Source organism: Coturnix japonica, chromosome 11 (assembly GCF_001577835.2).
Source record: "Coturnix japonica isolate 7356 chromosome 11, Coturnix japonica 2.1, whole genome shotgun sequence".
Lineage (NCBI taxonomy): Eukaryota > Metazoa > Chordata > Aves > Galliformes > Phasianidae > Coturnix > Coturnix japonica.
The window spans coordinates 847410-867075 of NC_029526.1; the positions used below are offsets into that span (position 1 = coordinate 847410).

At 49.8% G+C, this 19666-nt stretch overlaps 1 protein-coding gene across 1 annotated transcript; it reads left to right on the top strand.

The window, feature by feature from the left end:
- Positions 1–100: 100 nt before the first annotated feature.
- Positions 101–19539, top strand: PDPR (pyruvate dehydrogenase phosphatase regulatory subunit). The gene is made up of 18 exons (XM_015873598.2): positions 101–138; positions 478–747; positions 3332–3465; positions 4344–4425; positions 4517–4680; positions 5241–5362; positions 5740–5857; positions 7134–7283; positions 9400–9592; positions 11052–11176; positions 12045–12200; positions 12303–12436; positions 12629–12777; positions 14066–14178; positions 14529–14623; positions 15230–15319; positions 15569–15751; positions 16081–19539. The coding sequence occupies exons 2-18, from the start codon at positions 524–526 to the stop codon at positions 16483–16485; spliced, it is 2637 nt and encodes an 878-aa protein (XP_015729084.2). The 5' UTR covers positions 101–138; positions 478–523; the 3' UTR covers positions 16486–19539.
- Positions 19540–19666: the final 127 nt, after the last annotated feature.

The window sequence follows — 19666 nt, forward strand, 5'->3', positions numbered from 1 at the left end:
GGCGTGGCTACCGCTAACCACGCCCCCTCGCTCTGTGCTGCTCTGTGATTGGCTGCAATGCGGCGCGCACAGCGGCCTGTCGCGCTGCCGCCCGCCTGCCGTAAAGCGCGGAAGGTCAGTGTGTGCTCCCGCCGCCAGGTGAGGCGCTGCCCGGCCCGCTTCCCCCGGTTCGGGCCCGTCCCCGCTGTCCCCCCGCCCCGGCGCGGCCGCAGCCGTTCGTCTCAGCGCCCCCTGCTCCTCCCGGCCCGCTCCGTGCCGCCCCACAGCGGATAAGCGCGGCTCGAGCTGCGGGCAGCGGCCTGTGCCGCCCGGTTCACCCTCGGGGCCCGGCCTTCCCACCTCAGGGCGCCCCTCGGTTTGAAGGGCCGCCCGCTGCTCGGCCGTTCCCTGCCGTCACCTCTCGCTGTGACCGGCGCCCACACACACACACACACGGTGGGATCAGCGGTAACGCGCTTCTCGTCCCTCCCCACGCAGAAGGAGCGTTGTCCGCTGGCAGCGGGGCTGGCGCGGAGCGGCCGGGATGTTCCTGCGGCTGCTGGCCGATGTGCGGTGGCGCGGGGCTGACCACAAGTGGAGGAGCGTGGCGTCCTGCCGGAGCGTGTCCGGAACGGCCGAACCGCAGCAGGTGCCGCTGCCGGCACAGGCACAGGTGGTCATCTGCGGGGCTGGCATCACCGGCACCTCGGTGGCGTATCACCTCGCCAAGCTGGGCTGGAAGGATGTCGTCTTGCTTGAGCAGGGCAGGTAAGGAGTTTTGGTCACGGGGCTGAAAAGGCAGAACGTTGTGTACTGCAGCACGTACTGAGATGTGTCATTTCTGCCTCAGTGCTGGAGCCACGGAGCAGGCTGATGTTTAATAACAACACTTCACTGCTGCTTCAAGTTCTTTACCAGGAGAGTGGTGAGGTCCTGGAACAGGCTGCCCAGGGAGGTTGTGGATGCCCCGTCCTTGGAGGTGTTCAAGGCCTGGTTGGACGGGGCCATGGGCAACCTGATCTAGTAATTGTGGGAGTTTGGTGGCCCTGCCAGGCAGGGGGGTTAGAACTTCATGATCCTTGAGGTCCCTTCCAACCCAGGTCATTCTGCGATTCACGAGTACAAGAATCCCTTCCCGTTTCCTTTCTCTTCCCCTTCTCCCTTTCCTGCCTTCATCTCGGCTCCTGCCCTCTCTCCAGGATCAGGGGCTGAGCAGTGAGTGCCTGATGGTTCCTCTCTGCCACGCCTTCCCTCTTAAACTTGTATCCTGCTGCAATGTGGACACTTCCCAGGGGCTGCAGTCCTTCAATCCCTCTGGTGATTCTCACCCATAAATATATTCTCACAGAGACATCACTGATGTTGCTGTCAGGCTCAGCCATGCCTTGCAGTGTGTCTGAGAGCTGGCTGAAGGTGCTCTCCGTAGGGCAACTCTGGGTTTCTCTCCCAGGGTCTATCCCTGCAGCCTTCTGCCCTCAAATCTTGGCTACCTGCAATTCCTGCAGAGATGAAATCTCTGTCCAAAAGCAGAGGTCACAAACTGCAGGCCTGAAATACACACATTCTCACTCACAGAATTCACCACTCACATTTGTTCAGTGGTGTTTTGATGGTGCTAATTTATCAGCTGACCCCTAGAGATGTAGGTTGTATTTTCTTTGTCTGCAGACTCCCAGCAGTGAGTATTAAAGGTGCATGTAGGCATGGGAGATGATGGGCTCAGCAAAGTTGCTTGCATTTTTTGTCCATACACATGTGTATTCAGAGGAGATTTAGGTTTACCTCCTGCCTATCTGTGCAGATCCAAGCTGCAGAAGTCAGAAGAACTGACACTGTTGCTCTGTAAGGAGCACGCTGCTGTTAGAGGTGGCCCAAGAATGGCAACTAAACTAAACCAGTCGATCACACCAGGTCTGTCTGTGGTTTACTTGCAGGTAATGCAGTGAAACACAGCATGGCTTGGAAAGACAGACTGTTTTAACTTGTCTAAAAATCCATTTAGGTCATCTCACCCCTATTGACCACCTCCAGAAGGAGCAGGAAGTGGTGCATACCATAAAGTATTGCTCCACCACCACAGCTCAAAAGAGGTCGCAGGGGATGTGGAGGTTGTAGGTAGACACGGCCAAGCTGTTGCCCTATAAGCTGGTGAAGGGCTTGAGGTTGTCTGCTTCATTCTGTCACAGGGTTTAGTGCCTGTCTGTAGAACAGTGAGGTGTGTGTTGCAGTTAGAGAAGCACTTTGTGAGTTCAGTCTGCGGCCCATGGCAGGGCACAATAAATCCTGTTGGAAGTTTACTGTTGACTCCTGGTGTTTCCATGAGGCAATCTGAGGGTCCTGTGCATGCGATAATGTTTGGGACTTGAAGAAGTGTTTTCCCTTTAGCTCAGAGCTGCCCACTTGATGCTGCCTTCGAGTGTGGCTGTGACTCCCTGGCTTTGCGTGCCTGGGCTGCTGTCAGTGTCAGCTGCTTTTCCAGAGAGAAGAAATTCAGGGGTTTAGGAGCTCAGGCCGTGAGCGAGCTTGAGATAGAACAAAAGAACTGCTGCATTAGTAAGAATACCTTACAGTTAATGTTATGGTAAGCACAGCTGGCATCTGTGTGCTGGCTCTTTGTGTCTGAAAAAGGATGTAGCAAAAAGAATGCCTTCCACAGCTGATCTTGTGTTGAACTGCTGTAAGAAGATGGGTATGCTAAGCCGAAAGCAGTCTTGTCCAAAGCAGGGCTGCATTGATAGCAGGAAAGGTGACCTGAAAACAGGGAAGTAAATGAGATAATAAATGTGTCTGTCCCATCTTTGCCTGTCTGTGCTGCAGAGAGCGTTAACAGATCTTCCTTCTATGCAAGCACTTGACAAAGTATCTAGATGGGCAGTGGTTTAAGGACAGGCTTAAGAAGGGCAAAGAGCCACGTGCTTCTGTCTCTGGCAGCTGCTGCACGCTGACGGGGTGTAATTCTTCCTGTAAGCTGAAAGACACTGAGAAATCTTAGTTAACTTTCCTCCAAGGGAAGTCCTGCTTTGGAGGTAACCCCAACAGGCAGGTTGATTGAGTGAAAGAGGGTATATTTCAAGTGATTTCTTTGAGAAGTGTCAGCATTCAGGATGAGTTAAAGAGAAATTAATTTGGAACAGAAAAGCATTTTCAAAAGTGAGGTAAAGTAAAACACCACCTTACAGCTTTTCAGTTGTCCTGAGAGGCAAAACAGGTGCTGGCTCCTGTTTGTGATGCAAGGTCAGCAAGGAGGGGATGCTCTTGGTCTGGTGTGCTTGGGGAGCCTTTCTGGGACACACACTGTCCTCTCTGCTGGCCCATTACCTGGATGACGCTGTCCTTGTGGCTTCTCTTGCAGATTGGCTGCAGGTACCACGCGCTTCTGTGCAGGCATCGTCAGCACAGCCCGGCCTGTGTCCATCGAGCTGAAGATGGCAGACTACTCCAACAAGCTGTACCAGCAGCTGGAGCAAGAGACTGGAGTGCAAACAGGTACCAAAAGTGTAAGCATTGAGTGACTGAGTAAGCTTTGGGAGGTTGGATCAGTGACGTAATGATCCCATGTCTTAATTGGTGGTGGTTGCTGTTCAGAGGCTGAGATGGGTGCAAAAATAAGATCAGAAGAATGGGAGGAAGGTGTCAGATGGGCTGGCTGAAGGAAGGCTGCCTGCAGAGTGCAGGTGTTCTTCCTCTCATCTCTAACCTGGACAAACACAGCTGAATTCTCCCAAGGACACTAAAAAGAGATCAGGGCAAACGAGCTGTATTCTGCAGCAGTTCACTTCTCAGAGAGGCAAAAAGGTTAACAGGCCCCAAAGTGCAGGCAAAGCAAGATGGTTTAGTCCAGTCTCACCCTAAAAACATGTTGAAATTCTCCCTCTCCTTCCAAAATGCTGGGGCACATGTCTGGTGTGAAGAACTGAAAGCACTCTGCTGACAGGGACCTGTGATACATGTCATACTAGACACGTGTCCATAGCCACGTCTGTGATTTTGGTTGGTATTAAGCTGCTGCAGGTGGTGGAATCCCAAAACATCTGCTTCTGCTTGGTGAGGTTTTGTTGCTCTGCGTAGCGATCAGATGACTTGCATTCTTGGCAGTAACCTCTCTTTTAATAGGTTCCATGTGTGTGGAGCTTTACCCTTTTGTAAGCATGAGTGTATGTAGAACGAAGGAGTTAGAACACAGCTCAGAACTAAAGCACTTCTTGTTTTTCTTTATTGCTATCTGTGGTTGCTAGCAGAGGAGTGCTTCAGGATACGTAGGGCGTGGGGCCTCCTGGCTCTCAAGCAGTGGAAGCAGCAGGTCTGAAATGAAAAGGAATTAGAGATCCTGCCCAAATCTGACTCGACTTTGGTGATTGTCGTAGGGTATGTGAAGACAGGCTCTGTTTCTCTGGCTCAGACTCAGGATCGGCTGATCTCTCTGAAACGCATTGCTTCATCTCTCAAGTATGTATAAGCAGGAAATGCATCTGCTTTCACGCGTGTATCTGTTCTGCCCTGAGCCTGACGGCAGCGTTTTCCCTGTGTTCTGTGGCAGCGTATCGGGGATCCCCTGCGAAATCATCAGCCCGAAGCAAGTGGCAGAGCTCCACCCGCTCATCAACATCCACGACCTCGTGGGGGCCATGTATGTGCCCGAGGATGCGCTCGTGCTGTCTGCCAACGTCAGCCTGGCTCTGGCAACGGCTGCCTCGCGGAACGGTGCGTCTCAGTTCCTTCCATTCAGAAAAGAAAATGATATTCTACATCCGGCCGTTCCCATAAGCACTGAAAACCAAAAGAGACTTGGAGCAGTGTGAAGGTGGGGCAGAGGTTAGGCTGGGTGACAGAGCTGAGGCTCACTGAGGGCTCAAGTCCCTCAGGGTGGGAGAAGTGATTTAGGAAGGCACCTCTCTTAGTTTCTTTTAGCCTCTCTCTGTTCTGCATACTGATTTTCCATAACAGAACTGACTTTCCATAAAAGAAGCAGTCTTGCATCCAGAGCATCGGGCTTTGTTGCATACGGAACCGTATCAGTTATTGAAAGCAATCTGTAGTTGGGCTCTTCTTTCATGCTGCTGATACGAAGGTCAGGTTGTCACATGGCAAAGAAGCAATCAACTCAATGATGAAATTATATGCTTGCTGTTCTACAAATAGCAGGATTTCACTTGGGCCGAACACAAGTGTTTTGTCTTAAAGAAGAAAAGAGCTTAGTGCTGGCAGCCTGACACTGGGGCACGAGGGCTGGCAGTGGACTGACCTTCTCATGTCCTCTGCAGGTGTCCAGATCCACGAGCGGACGAGTGTGAGCCATGTGTCAGTGCAGAAGGGTCGTGTGACCGGAGTCGAGACCGACAGAGGACACATTAAATGCCAGTTCTTCGTCAACTGTGCTGGCCAGGTTGGGTTATTAAATTGCTGTTGCCCTCTCACTACCAGCACACAAATGGTGTTTGCTTCTAGAAGCAGAGCCCAGAGTTGGCTGGACTGTACAGATCTTATTTTGCTTCAGTTTTTTAAGTTGACCTATCCTCGTCAAGGTCTGGCTTTTCTGAATGTTACGTCAGAAACACAAATACAGCCTTTGGCCTGGATGGTTTAGATCCTAAGAAAACAGGAAAAAATGTATTTGTTTAAGGTTTAGGCACTGAGAACTGCATCTTATTTGGCCTTTTATGCAAGCAGCTCACAGAGGTCATCTGTTCGCATGTGCCTTTTTTATTAGAGGTTGTTTTCTTCTGCATTCTAACATGGACTTCCTTTTCATCTCAATTTCAGTGGGCCTATGAGCTGGGCCACTCTGGGAAGGAGCCAGTCAACATCCCGCTCCATGCCTGCGAGCACTTCTACCTCCTGACACATCCTTTGAAGGAACCTCTGGCAAGCAATGTCCCGAGTAAGGGTTCTTCCCTGTATCAGAGAATCACATCTGCCTTCCCCAGGTGGTGTAATTATGACAAAAGGGCCAACTATGGACTGTCAGTTCTCAACCCAGGAATGTACTTCCTCGCCATATTGCTCTGAATATCCTATTTCAGTGGTAATGTATATCATGGAGTCACCTGGGTTGGAAGGTGGAAAAGGCTGTTGGAAAGCTTTTGCAGCAGAAACTGATTTGTGGAGTTTGTCAGCTGAGCAGACAAATGACCTCAGGTCTGGCTTGCCTGGCTGGTGTGTCTAAAGAGAGGTGGATTGCTGCATTTGTGGGCTGGAGAGGGTGCTAGCCTTGGCGCTATGTTTTCCTTGCAGGCTGCTGTGCCCAAATGGCCCATCTATTCCTTTCCTCCAACTGAAGCTAAGGCTTTGCAATGGCATTTACATGTCTATGAGCTGTAGGGGCAACCCAAGCGCTTGAGGTAATTGCTCCTCCCCCACATTCTGGCTTTTGGATTTCTTAAATAAAAGCCCTTGTGTTTGAAAAGTGGTTGGGGAGTAGAAAGCATTGCTTATTTCCTCTCAGTCTTTAGTCATTTCTGCTTCTAGTGAGTAATATCTATTTTCCCCAATGAATTCAACTCTCTGACCAGACTCTCTAGAGTAATTACAGTTATATATTCACAGCTTCTTTGGGAGTGAGGGAAAAAAAAGTTGCTATGGGACATGTCAGGTAGAGTTTCCTAAGTGCTTCAAGTGGATGCTGCCGCTAAAGGAAGCCATCCCCACCTGACTGCCTGCTCTCACCCCCTCGCTGCCTGCCTTCTTTATGCCAGCGGCCTGCAGCCAAGTGGATCAGTGACTTGTATGCATTAAAAATAACTGTTACTAATACACCAGAAAAACGAGGGGGAGGGCAGGACTTTTCCTAGTGGTGTGTCTGGTCCTGGGTGCATTTTCAGTGGAGCTGGGCCAGTGTAAGAGTTTGTAACCTCTTAGCACAAGGGATGTGTGACGCTGTCTTTCTACTGGCTTTGGTGCTCTTTAGATTCAGTTTGTTGTCCTGCCCAGAAGTTAACCTGAGTGTCATGGTGGGAATGAGTGATAATGAGTGGTCATGTGAGAACCAGAAGTGGTGTAGAAATGGAGAGAGACTACAACTGTTTGTTCTCCTGGCTGTGGACTGCTAGCTTGGCCCAGCCCATCGCCAGTCCCTGTTGGTGGTGTTTGCCCTGGATCAATAGAGGTAGCTTTCCCTCCTCTCACTCCCCTTCACACCTCTTTTCTTTCCTCTGCAGCTGTTGTGGACCCCGATGGCAGGATCTACATCCGCAACTGGCAGGGCGGAATCCTCTCAGGGGGCTTTGAGAAAAACCCCAAACCTCTTTTCACGGAGGGACGGAACCAGCTGGAGATCCATAACCTTCAGGAGGACTGGGATCACTTTGGTACGTGGTGGGGGACAGAGTCCTGCAGCAGCACAGCACATGGCTTTGGCAGAAGGCAAACTTGGCAGCGCTGACTGCCAAGTGTATTTTCCAGTGCAGGAAGTTTGCTTTGTGGATAGAACCTGGTATTGCTGCTTTCCAGACTTCGTTCCACCCTGACAGCGTTGTGGTTTATTGCTTTCCACATATGCTGTCATTCTCCTCTCATATTGCTTTGCATTTTTGTTTTGATGTACTTCTGACTCAGAGGGTTCTTTGTGTGGGAAGAAATACAGTGTGGTCTAGGAGCCCCTTTATTTCCCAGCTTTTATGCCTCATAACTTTGTGTGTGCCACCTCCGGTTTCCCTTTTGTCTTGGGGAACCAATTCTGCCCTTTGTCAGAGCTCTTTGCTACCCTGTAGATGTTTCTACCTGTGACTCTAAACACAGCTAGACTTTCACTGGTGTCTCCCTGCAGTGCTGGTGTGTTCTTCCAGCTACTCCCCACGTTACACTGATTCCTTCTAGTTCTGTGTCTGAGGCAGTGATGATACCACAAGCCATCCAAATTCCAGGGTGGTGCTTTAGAGCCAGGGTTGTCTGCAGTTTAGAGACCTGCAGGTGGCTGCAGACTTGCTTGAAGTGTTAGCTTCACTAATGAGCTGCCCAAGCTCTGCACCCACTTCCTCTTTGGCTTTCTAGATACTGCTAAAATGAGAAAGCATTGCTTGCTGGCACCCACAAATTGTCTGAGTTTTGGAAGCAACTGCGTGCCACGTTTCAGCGTGACCCTTTCATCAGTTCAAACTACCGAGCACTTGAATAGAGTCAGAGCTTACTCAGCCAATATTTGATCCTTTCCTTAGGGCAGCAGTTCCTGTGGCTTGAGCTCTTGCTTTCCTGCTTTGATCTCTTTGCTTGGAACACCTTTTGATTTTTCAAATGCTCTGTACAGCTGCTTAAATGTTGGCTGTAAGTACAAATCTAAAACGGATCCCTCTTTTTATCCATAAGAATAAAAGGGTCTGTAATGACAGGCTCTCCCTCTGGAACTGCAGTGCGTGAGAGAGGGAAGAAAAGGAGCAGGTCACAAAGACCGTTTCTTGTCTGTGATTTCTTAGGTAATGTGAAATCTGAGTGTCTTGGTGTCTGAAAAGCTGAGGGGTGTCACTGGCGCTGAATTCTGAGGACTTCATTTCACCATACAAAGCTGATGGGCTTTGAACTCATCATTGCATTGGTTCTGTGCAGGCATCAGCAGTCAAAGCAAAAGATAGGAATTGTTAGGCATGGAGCAAAGTTATTATGCAGCTCTAAATCCTTGGCTTGCCAGATAAGAGGTGTTGTTCTGGGCTCCCTGTCTCCAGAGAGCATCGTGTTACTGGAGAGGAATTGGTGGGAGGGGAGCCATGGGTTGGAGCAGCTCCCAGGGGAGTGACTGAACGGGTAAGGAAAAGAGAGAGGACCAAAGGGAGATGAATAGAGGTCCAGGGAAGCCTGGATGGGATGGAGAGGCTAAGTGGGGATCTCCTGTACACTCTCTCTTCTGCAGTGGCAGCTGGAGGCCATCATAAAAGGTAATTGAGTGTGAGTTTTGAAACAAGAGGAGGTGATTCCTCATACTATGCGTGTATTGTATGGCTGCACATGCCGGGTGTTTTCAGAAGTTGTGGGGAAACGGTCAAAAAAGAGGAGTTCAATTAAAGGTTACTATTTAGTAAATATCACTTACCTGACAGTCAATATTAGTTTAGTTTAGTAAATAGTGCTTAGCATTCAGTAAATATTGTCTTTGGATTTAGTAAATGCCATTTAGGGTGGAGGGAAAACTTAGCAGGCTTTTAGGAAATGCTCTTATCTGCAGGTAAGTGTAGGCTGGCAGGACGTGTGAGGCAGATATCACATAGTGTTGTCTCTTCTTGTTGCTCTCGAAGTATCTATTACTTCCACTAACAAAACTAAACAGATTTCCACTGTGGAAAACAGCACTGACCTCTTGGTCTGAATTAGGATGGCTGCTTGTATGCAGAAATGAGAGCTGCGTTCAGGTAGCAGCCTGCTGGCCAGTCTGATAGTGAAGCAGCTGAAGGGCTCTGTGATGTGACTTCTTGTCTTCTTGTTTGTGTTGGCTCCTAGAACCGCTTCTGAGCTCCCTCCTGCGCAGGATGCCCAACGTGGAGGCTCTGCAGATCATGCAGTTGGTGAATTGCCCCGAGTCCTTCACTCCAGACATGCGGTGCATCATGGGCGAGTCGCCCACTGTGCGGGGATACTTCGTTCTGGCTGGAATGAACTCAGCTGGGATCTCATATGGTGGGGGAGCAGGCAAGTAAGTGGTTTCTCACTATTATGTAAGTAAGGTTTGAACTGAGAAAAAAAGTCTGCTCGAATGTCAGTGTCTGTCACATTCCTTCTGCTGCCAAAAGAGGACGCTTTTGTTTCCAGTTTGAGGGATAGAGAAGAGCAGAGCTGCATTCCAGCAATGTTCCCGGTCTGTGCTGGCCTCTCCTATCCTGCACATCTCTCCAAGCACCGCATTCCAGTGCTCAGCAGCCTGCTGGGCATCAGGCGAGCTTCCTGAGCTAACCAGTCCCAACTTCTGTCTCCCAGGAAGAGATAAAAGCTCAGCAGAGCTTATTCCTTCATCTTCTGTACTCCATGTACCCTTTAACGTATTATTTGGCTGAAACCATTTGCATTTTCAGGTTGACACTGTGGTTAATTTCTCTCAAAACAGTGAATCTAAAGCAGACAGAGCATCCAGATGTGATGCCAGGTGTGGCCAATACAACTAGAGACTCCTCTCTGCCAGCAAGCTAGAGATGCAATCATTTCCCAGTACACTCCAGTTCCTATGTTAATGCAAATAGTTTGTCAGGCATATAAGTGTGAACCCAGCAGCAAAGTTGCTTGCAAAATGATCAACACTTCCTCTGGTTGCCATTTGGGTTTGGCAGCATCCCTTCTGCTGTACAGCTTTCTTGACAAGCTGCTTGGCTAGTGCTAATATCTGCATTTTTTCCTCTGGTTTCTCTCCATTGTCTATTAATTTAACTCACCAAGGGAAGGAAATCATCATGTTTTGTTGCCATAGTGTAATGTAGTGAGTAGCGTAGTGAGGTTCTCCAAAAGTCAAAATCACTTCTGAAGCTAAAAACCAGTTTTCCATTTGCTGCTACAGCCTGAAGTGAAGCAGATTAGCTGGTGTAACTTTGAGTTATCAGCCTCAAACTGTTTGTTTTCCTGTTTACTGGCTGCACACAGGTCCTCCAGCTCTGCTTTTATCTGAGCTGCCTTTGTCCCTTAGCTCTGGAGCACGCCGTCCTCCCTCACTGCAAGGAGCACAGCAAAACATAACTTGGCTGGTACCTGGTGCTGCACTGAGTGCTGTCACTGATGCTTTGTGGCTGAGCCTACACAAGGTGCTGAAAAATGACAGAGCAGTCAGCCTGCAGACTGCAGCCTGAGTGTACCCAGCACTCCTTTGTGTAGTGCAGCATGAGGGCTTGACACCGTCAGCACAGCTGCCTGTCCAGTCTGGCTTTGTTTAGCACGTGTCCTTAACTTCCTGCTGCTCTGTATTATTCATCCTAGTGGGAAATTAATAATGTGGAGAGCTGATGGATGGCTTTTATATTATAAAGGGGAAGTCTTCCAGGTTCAGGGTACCGTTTTAGTTCTGTTCTCTGCCAGATATCCTCATGTCTGAATTGCTTTGCTTCTAACTTCCAAGCTGGGTTCTTTTTCCACTGATTAATCTCTTGGTTTTTCTTTCCTGCCTCCATCAGGTACCTAGCAGAGTGGATGGTGAATGGCTATCCATCAGAAAACGTCTGGCCTTTGGATTTGAAGCGTTTTGGCACTCTTCAGAGCAGCCGCACCTTCCTCCGTCACCGTGTGATGGAAGTAATGCGTAAGTGAGGTCTCTGCTTTCACAGCTTGCCAGGACATGCAACCATTTGCTCCGTGTACACTGCCTGCCCTCTCTCAGCTGCCACTGCTCCAAGAATCATTTTCCTTCCTGCTGGCCTCCCCTGGGACAAATGCATTTCCCAGAGGAAGGGGAATGGTGGTTGCTCTGTGTTAGAGATGTTCTCATTAGACTTTCTGGAAGAGATGCTGTTGGTAGAGTGCTTGTTCTGTGCTTTGCCTCTGCTGTGGGGAAGTTTGTGCTTATCTGTGTAGGATTCCAGCCTAGTAGAACAGCACCAAGGTCTGTGTTGGAAATAGTAGTACTTCAGCTTCAATTTGAAGTACTTTGTGACCTAAGGAGAAACTTAACATTAATAAGGAAATATTCAGATGTCCTTCACTTATATTCCCTGCTGGTAATGAGGGAGGATCATAGAATGGTTTGGGTTGGAAGAGGCCTTTGAGATCATCTCATTCCAACCCACGAGACGCCTCCCTCTAGAGCAAGTTGCTCACAGCCCCATCCAGCCTGGCCTTGAGTGCTTCCAGGGAGGGGTTATCCACAAGGATGCTTGCTCTTAAGAAGGATGTTAGATACTGGCTGAGAAAGTGTGGGAGACGTTTGGAAAAGCTTCAGTGATTAGAAAAGGCTGAGCTGCTGATATTTGAGAAAGGTGAACTGGATGATTGCCCCACTGTTAGTGTTATCAGAACGAGGAGTGTGTGATAGAGTGTGCTGTCAGAGTGGAAAGTCAGAACTGTTTTGGGAGAATTTCCTTGATGTAAAGTGTGCCCATCATTCATCTGAAAGAGAATCCTAGCTACAAGTCACCGTTTGACCTAATGCTGGCTCTCTGTCACCTTTGCAGCTCTCATGTGTGACCTGAAAGTTCCCCGCTGGGACTTCCAGACGGGCAGGCAGCTGCGCACCTCCCCTCTATATGACCGCCTGGATGCCCAGGGGGCCAGGTGGATGGAGAAGCACGGCTTTGAGAGGGTCAAATACTTTGTTCCACCTGGGAAAGGTGAGATGGTGTTTTCCTCTGCTTGCTGCGTCTGTGTTAGTCTGCATTTGATCTTAATTTGTTCCATTTATGAACTGTGGCTTTGATTCTTCTTGACGTCAGATCTGCTGGATTTGGATCAGAGCAAAACCTTCTACAAACCGGACTGGTTTGATATTGTGGGTTCTGAAGTCAAGTGCTGCAAGGAAGCAGTCTGTGTGATCGACATGTCATCTTTTACCAAGTTTGAGATAAGTGTAAGTAGCCACGGAGTGATGGCACAGCCTGGGGGGGCAGCCTGCTGGCTCCTGAGGATAGCAGGAGGGAGGATGGCTAAATTCACAATTGAAAGAATTTGGGCCAGAACACTGATGCGCTCTTCAGCTGTCCCAGTGAATTTGTGTTGCTTGCACAGCTCGCCTGGCTTAACTGACTCTCATTTCCTGTAGTCCACAGGAGATCAGGCGCTGCAGAGCCTGCAGTATCTCTTCTCCAACGACCTGGATGTGCCGGTGGGGCACGTTGTGCATACTGGCATGCTGAATGAGAACGGGGGCTATGAGAATGACTGCAGCATAGCACGCTTGAGCAAACGCAGGTAGGTTCACATCTACACTTCCTGCATGTGGTGGGAGTGCCTATAGGAGCAAAGACTGTAAACTCCACTCCCACTCCTCATAAAGAAACAGGAAGTCTCTGTGCTGCACACCTCCCTAATGCTGTACCCCAAAAGAGAGCATGACTTTAGTGGGGGAAATAGGCCCTTTTGGTGACTGCGGATAAGGACAGATTTCCATCCAGTGTTGGGCTTCAGGTGTTCGCTTTCTCCATTGAAAGACAGCTTTGTTTTCAGCACGTTGGTTCCAGTCATTAGCTTACTGCTTAAGCATTCAGACTAGCAGTGTTTGCTCATTGACTCCTGGGCAGTCTTCTCCCTGGGACTCCCTGCTGAGGCGGCTCCTCGGTGATGATTTCCGCTTGTGTTGTTGTGTGGTTGCTCTCATTCTCAGCACAGTGAGCTCTCATGTAGCTTTTTTCTTTTGCTCTCTGCTGCAAACTGACACAATCCCAGGATCTCATCCTTAAACACAGCAACTTCAGCTCTCTTTGGCGTTTAAATAAATAAACCCACCCTTCTTATGGTTAAAAACTTTTTAATGGGTATGTCTCAGCTGAGCATCGGTTCCCTGCACCATTTTCTGTGTGTGCTCTCATTGTGTCTGTGAAAGCAGTCTTCTCTGCTGCTCTTCTAATTAGAAGCTGCTTTTTTCCCTCTTCCTCTATTTGCATTCATGTATTGTTAGAAGCATTGTCTGCCTCTGTGTGAAACTGGTAGCTTTCCTCCTTGTTAGCCACGTTTGCAGATATTATCTCTGTCAATAAAGTACTCCAGCTCACAGTCTGTATGAAAGAGACCAGCTTGTTTCCACATATCGAATAGAGTTCTGTGTACAGACACTGTTAATAATACCACCATTGTGTCAGGGGAGACTTGCTGAAACAGGGAGTTGCTTTGAGAATGGAGCACTCTTCTGCTGTCAGAGTACAGGGAGTCACTGCTCTTCCAGAGCTGCAGATACTGTCTGCAAAATGCCTTTGGAGCTGCCATGCAGACTTGCTGTAGAACTGCGTGTATTCCATTTCTAGAGCTTCTGCTGCCTTCTTGTCACCAGGGTGCTGCTGCTACTTGCAGGCAGAGCTTTCCTGTCGTAACAGATGTGATGGTGTTGATCCATTAGTTGTGGTTTTCCTAAACCAGCATATTGGATCTTGTGTTATCTTGGAAGCTGCCGAGTGTCTCCAGTGGTTGTTGGACACAGAATGTACCGAGTCATCTCGTGGCTGTCAAGATTCATTGTTTCTTGATTGTACTTTTTCTTTTCCAGCTTCTTTATGATTTCCCCTACTGACCAACAAGTCCATTGTTGGACCTGGCTGAAGAACCGTTTGCCTGAAGATAGCAACTTGACCTTAGAAGATGTGACCTGGAAGTACACGGGTAATGCATCACTGAGAGCAGACGTTATTGCACGGCCTGAAGTCACAAATGGTGTCATGTGTGTGTTATGGTGTCTGTGGAGCTGTGGCTGGTCTCTTTTCCAAGTGAATGGGTGAAACCAACGATCAGGTTCTTCCTTCTGGCAGGCTGGGAGCTGGGAGACAGAATTCCTCTCCTGTGTGCTGTCAGGAGGGGCTGATGATGTCCATATTCTTAAGTAAACTTCACAACCCTCCACAGTGTGAACTGCACAGCTTCCCAAAGGGAAATGAGGATCGGTGCCTGCATGTCTGCAGCGTTAAGTAAGACCTCTTCAGTCTTATTCTAATGATTTATCTTCCTCTCTTTAGCTCTCAACCTGATAGGCCCCCGTGCTGTGGATGTCTTGTCAGAGTTGTCCTATGCCCCAATGACCCCAGAACACTTTCCTTCTTTCTTCTGCAAGGTGAGTGACTGTGCTTCCTTCCTCCTCACCCCACTAGGTTTCCTAGTGAGCTAGAAGGGAAGGACTGTGCTTTCAGTAGTTAGAGGGGAATTTGGATTCACCTACAGTTCTTGCAGTAGCTGTGCTACGCAGGTCACGTCCTCATTAGGCTCACTTTGCTAACTTGCTTTATTTGGATTGCTGAATCTGTAGATGAATATGATTTTTTCTCCCGGTATCCCACTCACTGTCGGCTTGGTGCCACATGGTGTCATGGTTCGTATCACATAACCTGCTCCAAAACCATCAGCCGGGGGCAGCTGGGGTTGGTGGCTCTGGAGTCATTGTCACGTTAAAGGGCTGAGCAGGTCACTGCTGTTAACTCCTCCAGAGCATAAAGCACAGTGCTTTGTCCTGATCCAGTTCCAAGGCTTCCATGAAGGGATTCAAAAATCTGGGTAATATTTGGGTGGCTGCTGTCTGGATTTTTAGATTCAGTCCTTCAGAAGCATGTGCTGGTGGCAGAGGGTTTGTCCCATGTGGTGTGCGTTGTGCATTATAGTGTTCCTTCTGGATCTCTATGCTATGTTCCACTTTGAATGTTTTTACCCCCCTCTGATTCTGCAGGAGATGAGCGTGGGCTACGCTAATGGCATCCGTGTGATGAGTATCACTCACACAGGAGAACCTGGATTCATGCTTTATATTCCCATCGAGGTAAGAGTGTGCTGTGGCCTCAGCTAATTAAAACAGTTGCTCGCATGCATAATTAGTAATGGATTTTCCATGTGTACTCAGGGTAATGAGGAGTCAGAAAGGTGCCTGCAGGGCACAAGGGGAGTTCCCCTGCTTTGTGTAGCATCCCAGCAGCCAGGCAGGGCACATAACACTGGTGGTGATGTGTCAGATGCCGTCCCTCTTTCCTGGTGTGTGTTTGCAGCTCTGTGTTTCCCCCTTCCTTTGTAGTACGCCCTCCACGTGTACAATGAGGTGATGAACATGGGGCAGAAATATGGGATCCGGAATGCCGGTTATTACGCACTCCGCAGCCTGAGGATCGAGAAGTTTTTTGCCTTCTGGGGCCAGGATCTGGATGCTTTTACCACTCCTATGGAGTGTGGCCGTGAGTTCCAGGTCAAGCTGGAAAAGGTACGGTGGAAAGCTGGCACTGTGGCAGAGCCTGGCATTACGTGATGCCACCCAAGAGGGTCATCTTTTGATGGAGCTGTAAGGGCTGACAATACCCCATGTTCTTCTGCTTTGTAAAGGTGCTAACAAGAGAAAATGTATCCCATCTTCCTCTTTCCTGGGCAGCCTTCTTGGTGATCTGGGTAGCATCCTGTGTAGATTATTGTAGTGGAGGGAGCTGTGTACCTTCCAGGCCCAAGCTGAGCTCACATTGCTAATCTGTTAAAACTGAGCAGTGCCACATTTCCAATTCCTTCCATCAACCAAGGCTTTCCTTTTTTTCCTCCCAGGGGATGGAGTTTGTCGGCCAGGAAGCTCTGCTGGAGCAGAAGCAGAATGGGGTATACAAACGCTTCACCATGTTCATTCTGGAGGACCATGACACAGATATGGACCTCTGGCCCTGGTGGGGCGAACCCATCTTCCGCAACGGCCGCTACGTGGGCAGAACCACCAGCAGTGCCTACAGCTACACTCTGGAGCGCCATGTCTGCCTTGGCTTTGTGCATCACTTCGATGAGAAGACAGGGGAGGAGCTGGTGGTGACGACTGACTTCATCAACCAGGGCGAGTACGAGATCGACATCGCCGGGCAGCGCTTCCAGGCCAAAGCCAAACTCTACCCCTTCAGCTCCCTCTTTGCTCAGCGTCGCCGCAAGGATGAGGTGGAACTGAGTGGTTACCAGGGGGAGTAGTGCTGGCTGGAGCCCCACTCCTTTCCCAAGCCGGAGTCATCAGCTGCCATCTTCCTGTGCTCCCTCTGTGCCCCACACATTTTTTTCTTTTTCCTTTCCTGTCTTGCAACTTTTAAACCTTTTTTTTTTCCAGTGTGTTCCATTTTCTATGTCTTAGAACTTTTATTCTCCAGCTTTCTGAACCCTCTCTGTCCTCCCTCCCTCAGCCCTTTGCTTGCCGGGCTCCCCCGTGTCTCAAAGCACAGTGCTGAATGTGTACCCATGGGAGTGTCTTAGTGGGAAGCCTATATAGGAGGAAACATCTCCATACCCTGAGGTGATGGGAAGGGCTCGGGGGAGCTCCTGAGGACTACAGCCTTTCTCTCTCCTCCAATATAAGGCACAGGACAGCAGGTATTTGCTCTGCTCTGCTGTCACCTCGGCAGGTGACAGACTACTTTGCAGAGGGGTCGGTGCATCAATGCACGCAGCAATAGAGCGACCAGCTACCTCACCAGCACAGCACAGAGCGTTGGGTGAGCAGCTGCCACCAGGCAGGTGTTGGTGTGTCCCATCCTGCCCAGCAATGGGCCGCCATGTTCCCTAGCAGGGAGCCCAGTAGGTTTAACCATCACATCATGGAGATGATGCTGGTAAGTCTGCTGTCGTCGTCGTTTGGATTGGATTTCTTTGTGTGGGCTCTGAAGTCAAAAGGCCAACACAGATGTTGGTCTTCGGTTGTATTTATAGGAACTCTGTGTAGGTAGATGGTACATACTGTCTTTATAATTGAAGACCAGCATGTGTTTTAATCCTGTAAAGGAATGGGGTTGATTGTTGGACATCAGTATTTCTGCTAACAGAAGACAAGGGCGGATGTTGGTGTCTCCTGCTGACAGCACTGTTGAAACACCACTACTGTTTCAGCCCCAGGTTTTCAGTCCCTTTGTGAGCATTCTTTCACTTACCCTCATTTATCTGCCTGTCTGGCAAGGGTCATGCAGTGAACACAAGTTTCTTACAAACTAGTGTTTGGGGAGCATAAGGAAGGCAGGTGGTGCCCAGTTGTGTCACACGGGTTGGCATCTTTCTCCTCATTATGAGAACAAGCAGGAGCAAAGCTTCTCTTTGTTCCCTGGAAGGAGGTGGTTGGGTTCCCCCTGCCCCGGCACCCTCCTGTTCAACATGGACTTTAAACACAGCGTTGCACTGATGCAGCCACGACAAACACTGTGGAGCCTTTTGGGGGCATTTTCCAGTGAAGCGGTGAACATCACAAGCGTAAATAGGAGCTCGAAGCCTTGGAAAGCTCCTGCTTTGTTTCCTGCTACTTCAGTTGTGCCTTTGGTCGGCCAGTTTGTGATTGAGATGTTCTCGGCGTACAGAAGGAGTTGGATGGACCTGAGGCAACGAGGGCGAAAGGGAAAACCCTTTTTGCCTTAAAAAACAGATTGTCAGAGCAAGTTCCCCATTCAGGGAGGTCTGGAAGCTGTGAAACTTAGAAGTGGAACTTTGTGTTGACTCTTCAGTACCAGAAATAGAGTGAGAACAGCCCTACGTCACGCGGGTGGATGGAGGAGCGCTGTGCCAGGGTTGAGACTGAGGGCTGGCTGGTTTGGCACCTGCTCCTGCCTTCCCTCCTGCGAGTCCTGATCCTTCTTTTGGATCTGGAGCTGTATTCTGCCTATCACCATGGCCCTGCCTGACCTCTCATGCCTTGCTAGCCTTTGAAGCAACCCATACTGGAGAAAGGACTTTCTTGTTGACGCTGAATGACCTGTGGATAAGAGGAAGCTGTTTGGAAGTGGTGGTTTCTATTTCAGGACAGTGTGTTGCAGTGATTTTCGCATCTGTCTTTGCCAGACTTCATTTCTCCCTCGTGTCTCTGTCCGGATTTGCTGTTCCCTGCTGCTGCGATTCCTCGTACTGTTCCGTGGTGAGGAGGGGCCGTGCAATACCTCCCCTGCATCTCTGCTCCTGTTGTAAGCCTGGATTCCTCCTCCTGTTGCTGTGCCTGCTCCCATCCCCTGGCACGGGGCTTCATCGGGCTGGAGTCCTGTGCCTCCATGGGGCCTCAGGCGGTGGCTGACGGGGGGAAGTGCAGAGACCAAAACTCTTACATTTGAGGGGGAAAAAAGAATCTACGACAAACAACTGTTCTCCATGTTTCAAAGGAAGCCCATTGGTTACAAGGGCAGGGTTCTCAGAACAGAACACGTGGCTGCTGGTAAAGCCCAGCAAAACCATCATCGCCTTTGGGTTTGCCTTCCCCGCTGGTTTCACTGGGACGTTTGGGCAGCTCGATTCTTGCCCGTGTCAGCAAGTTTAAGGCATGTCCTGCTTTAAACCTCCTTAAGTGACTGCCAGGGCTGGTGCTGGCTTATTTTACCTCCCTGCTCCAACAGGAAACAGGATGCGGGGGAGCAGGGAGCCACCAGACATGCAGGCAGAGCAGGCAGCGCTTCTCTTTGCACTTTAACCACGATGGCTGGAGCTGCTCAGAGCCCTCAGCGGGAGCAGCACTGTGTGTTTTGGGGCAGGAAAAAGAGCCTGCAGGCAACGCTCAGCTCCTCCTGGGCAGGGTGACTGCGTTCTGCAGGCAGTGTCCATTGGTGCGCACTCTTTGCATGCACCTTCAGCCTGCTTGCCCAAAGCCCCTCTCACATCTTGCAGTCTCTCAAGCTCTTTTCAAGAGCTGCAACGATTTCCAAGAGGGTTCTATGGCAGAAACGTTGGGAACAAGTGCAGCTTGAGGCTGTGAAAACGTTCCTTAGTGCCTTACAAGGGGTGGAGGTGGGCAGAGCATCTCACTGTGCCCATGCAGGGTCTCTGCGGGAGGACACAGGCAGCTCCTTGAAGCTCAGAGGGGCTGAGGAGATGCAGCACTGCTCCTGCCTGGCCATGGAGGGCACAGATTGCACCCAAGCACACAAACAGGGCTGAGCTGGCTGCTTTCCGCTGGGGCTGTTCTGTACGCTGTATTTACGCCGCGCTTTACGTCATTTCACATTTTGGTTGGCTTGAATGTTGCTAGGTTTGTATATTAATAAAGAGGTGTTTTAACTACTCCCGAAATGGGCAGATTGTTGTGCCAGAGCCTCCAGGAGGATCCCCCCTCCTCCATGACAGCTTGGCTTCCCATGAGGCTGCTCTTGTGAAGTACCATGGCGCTGGTGGGGATGGGATAGGACTGCTGGTGCCT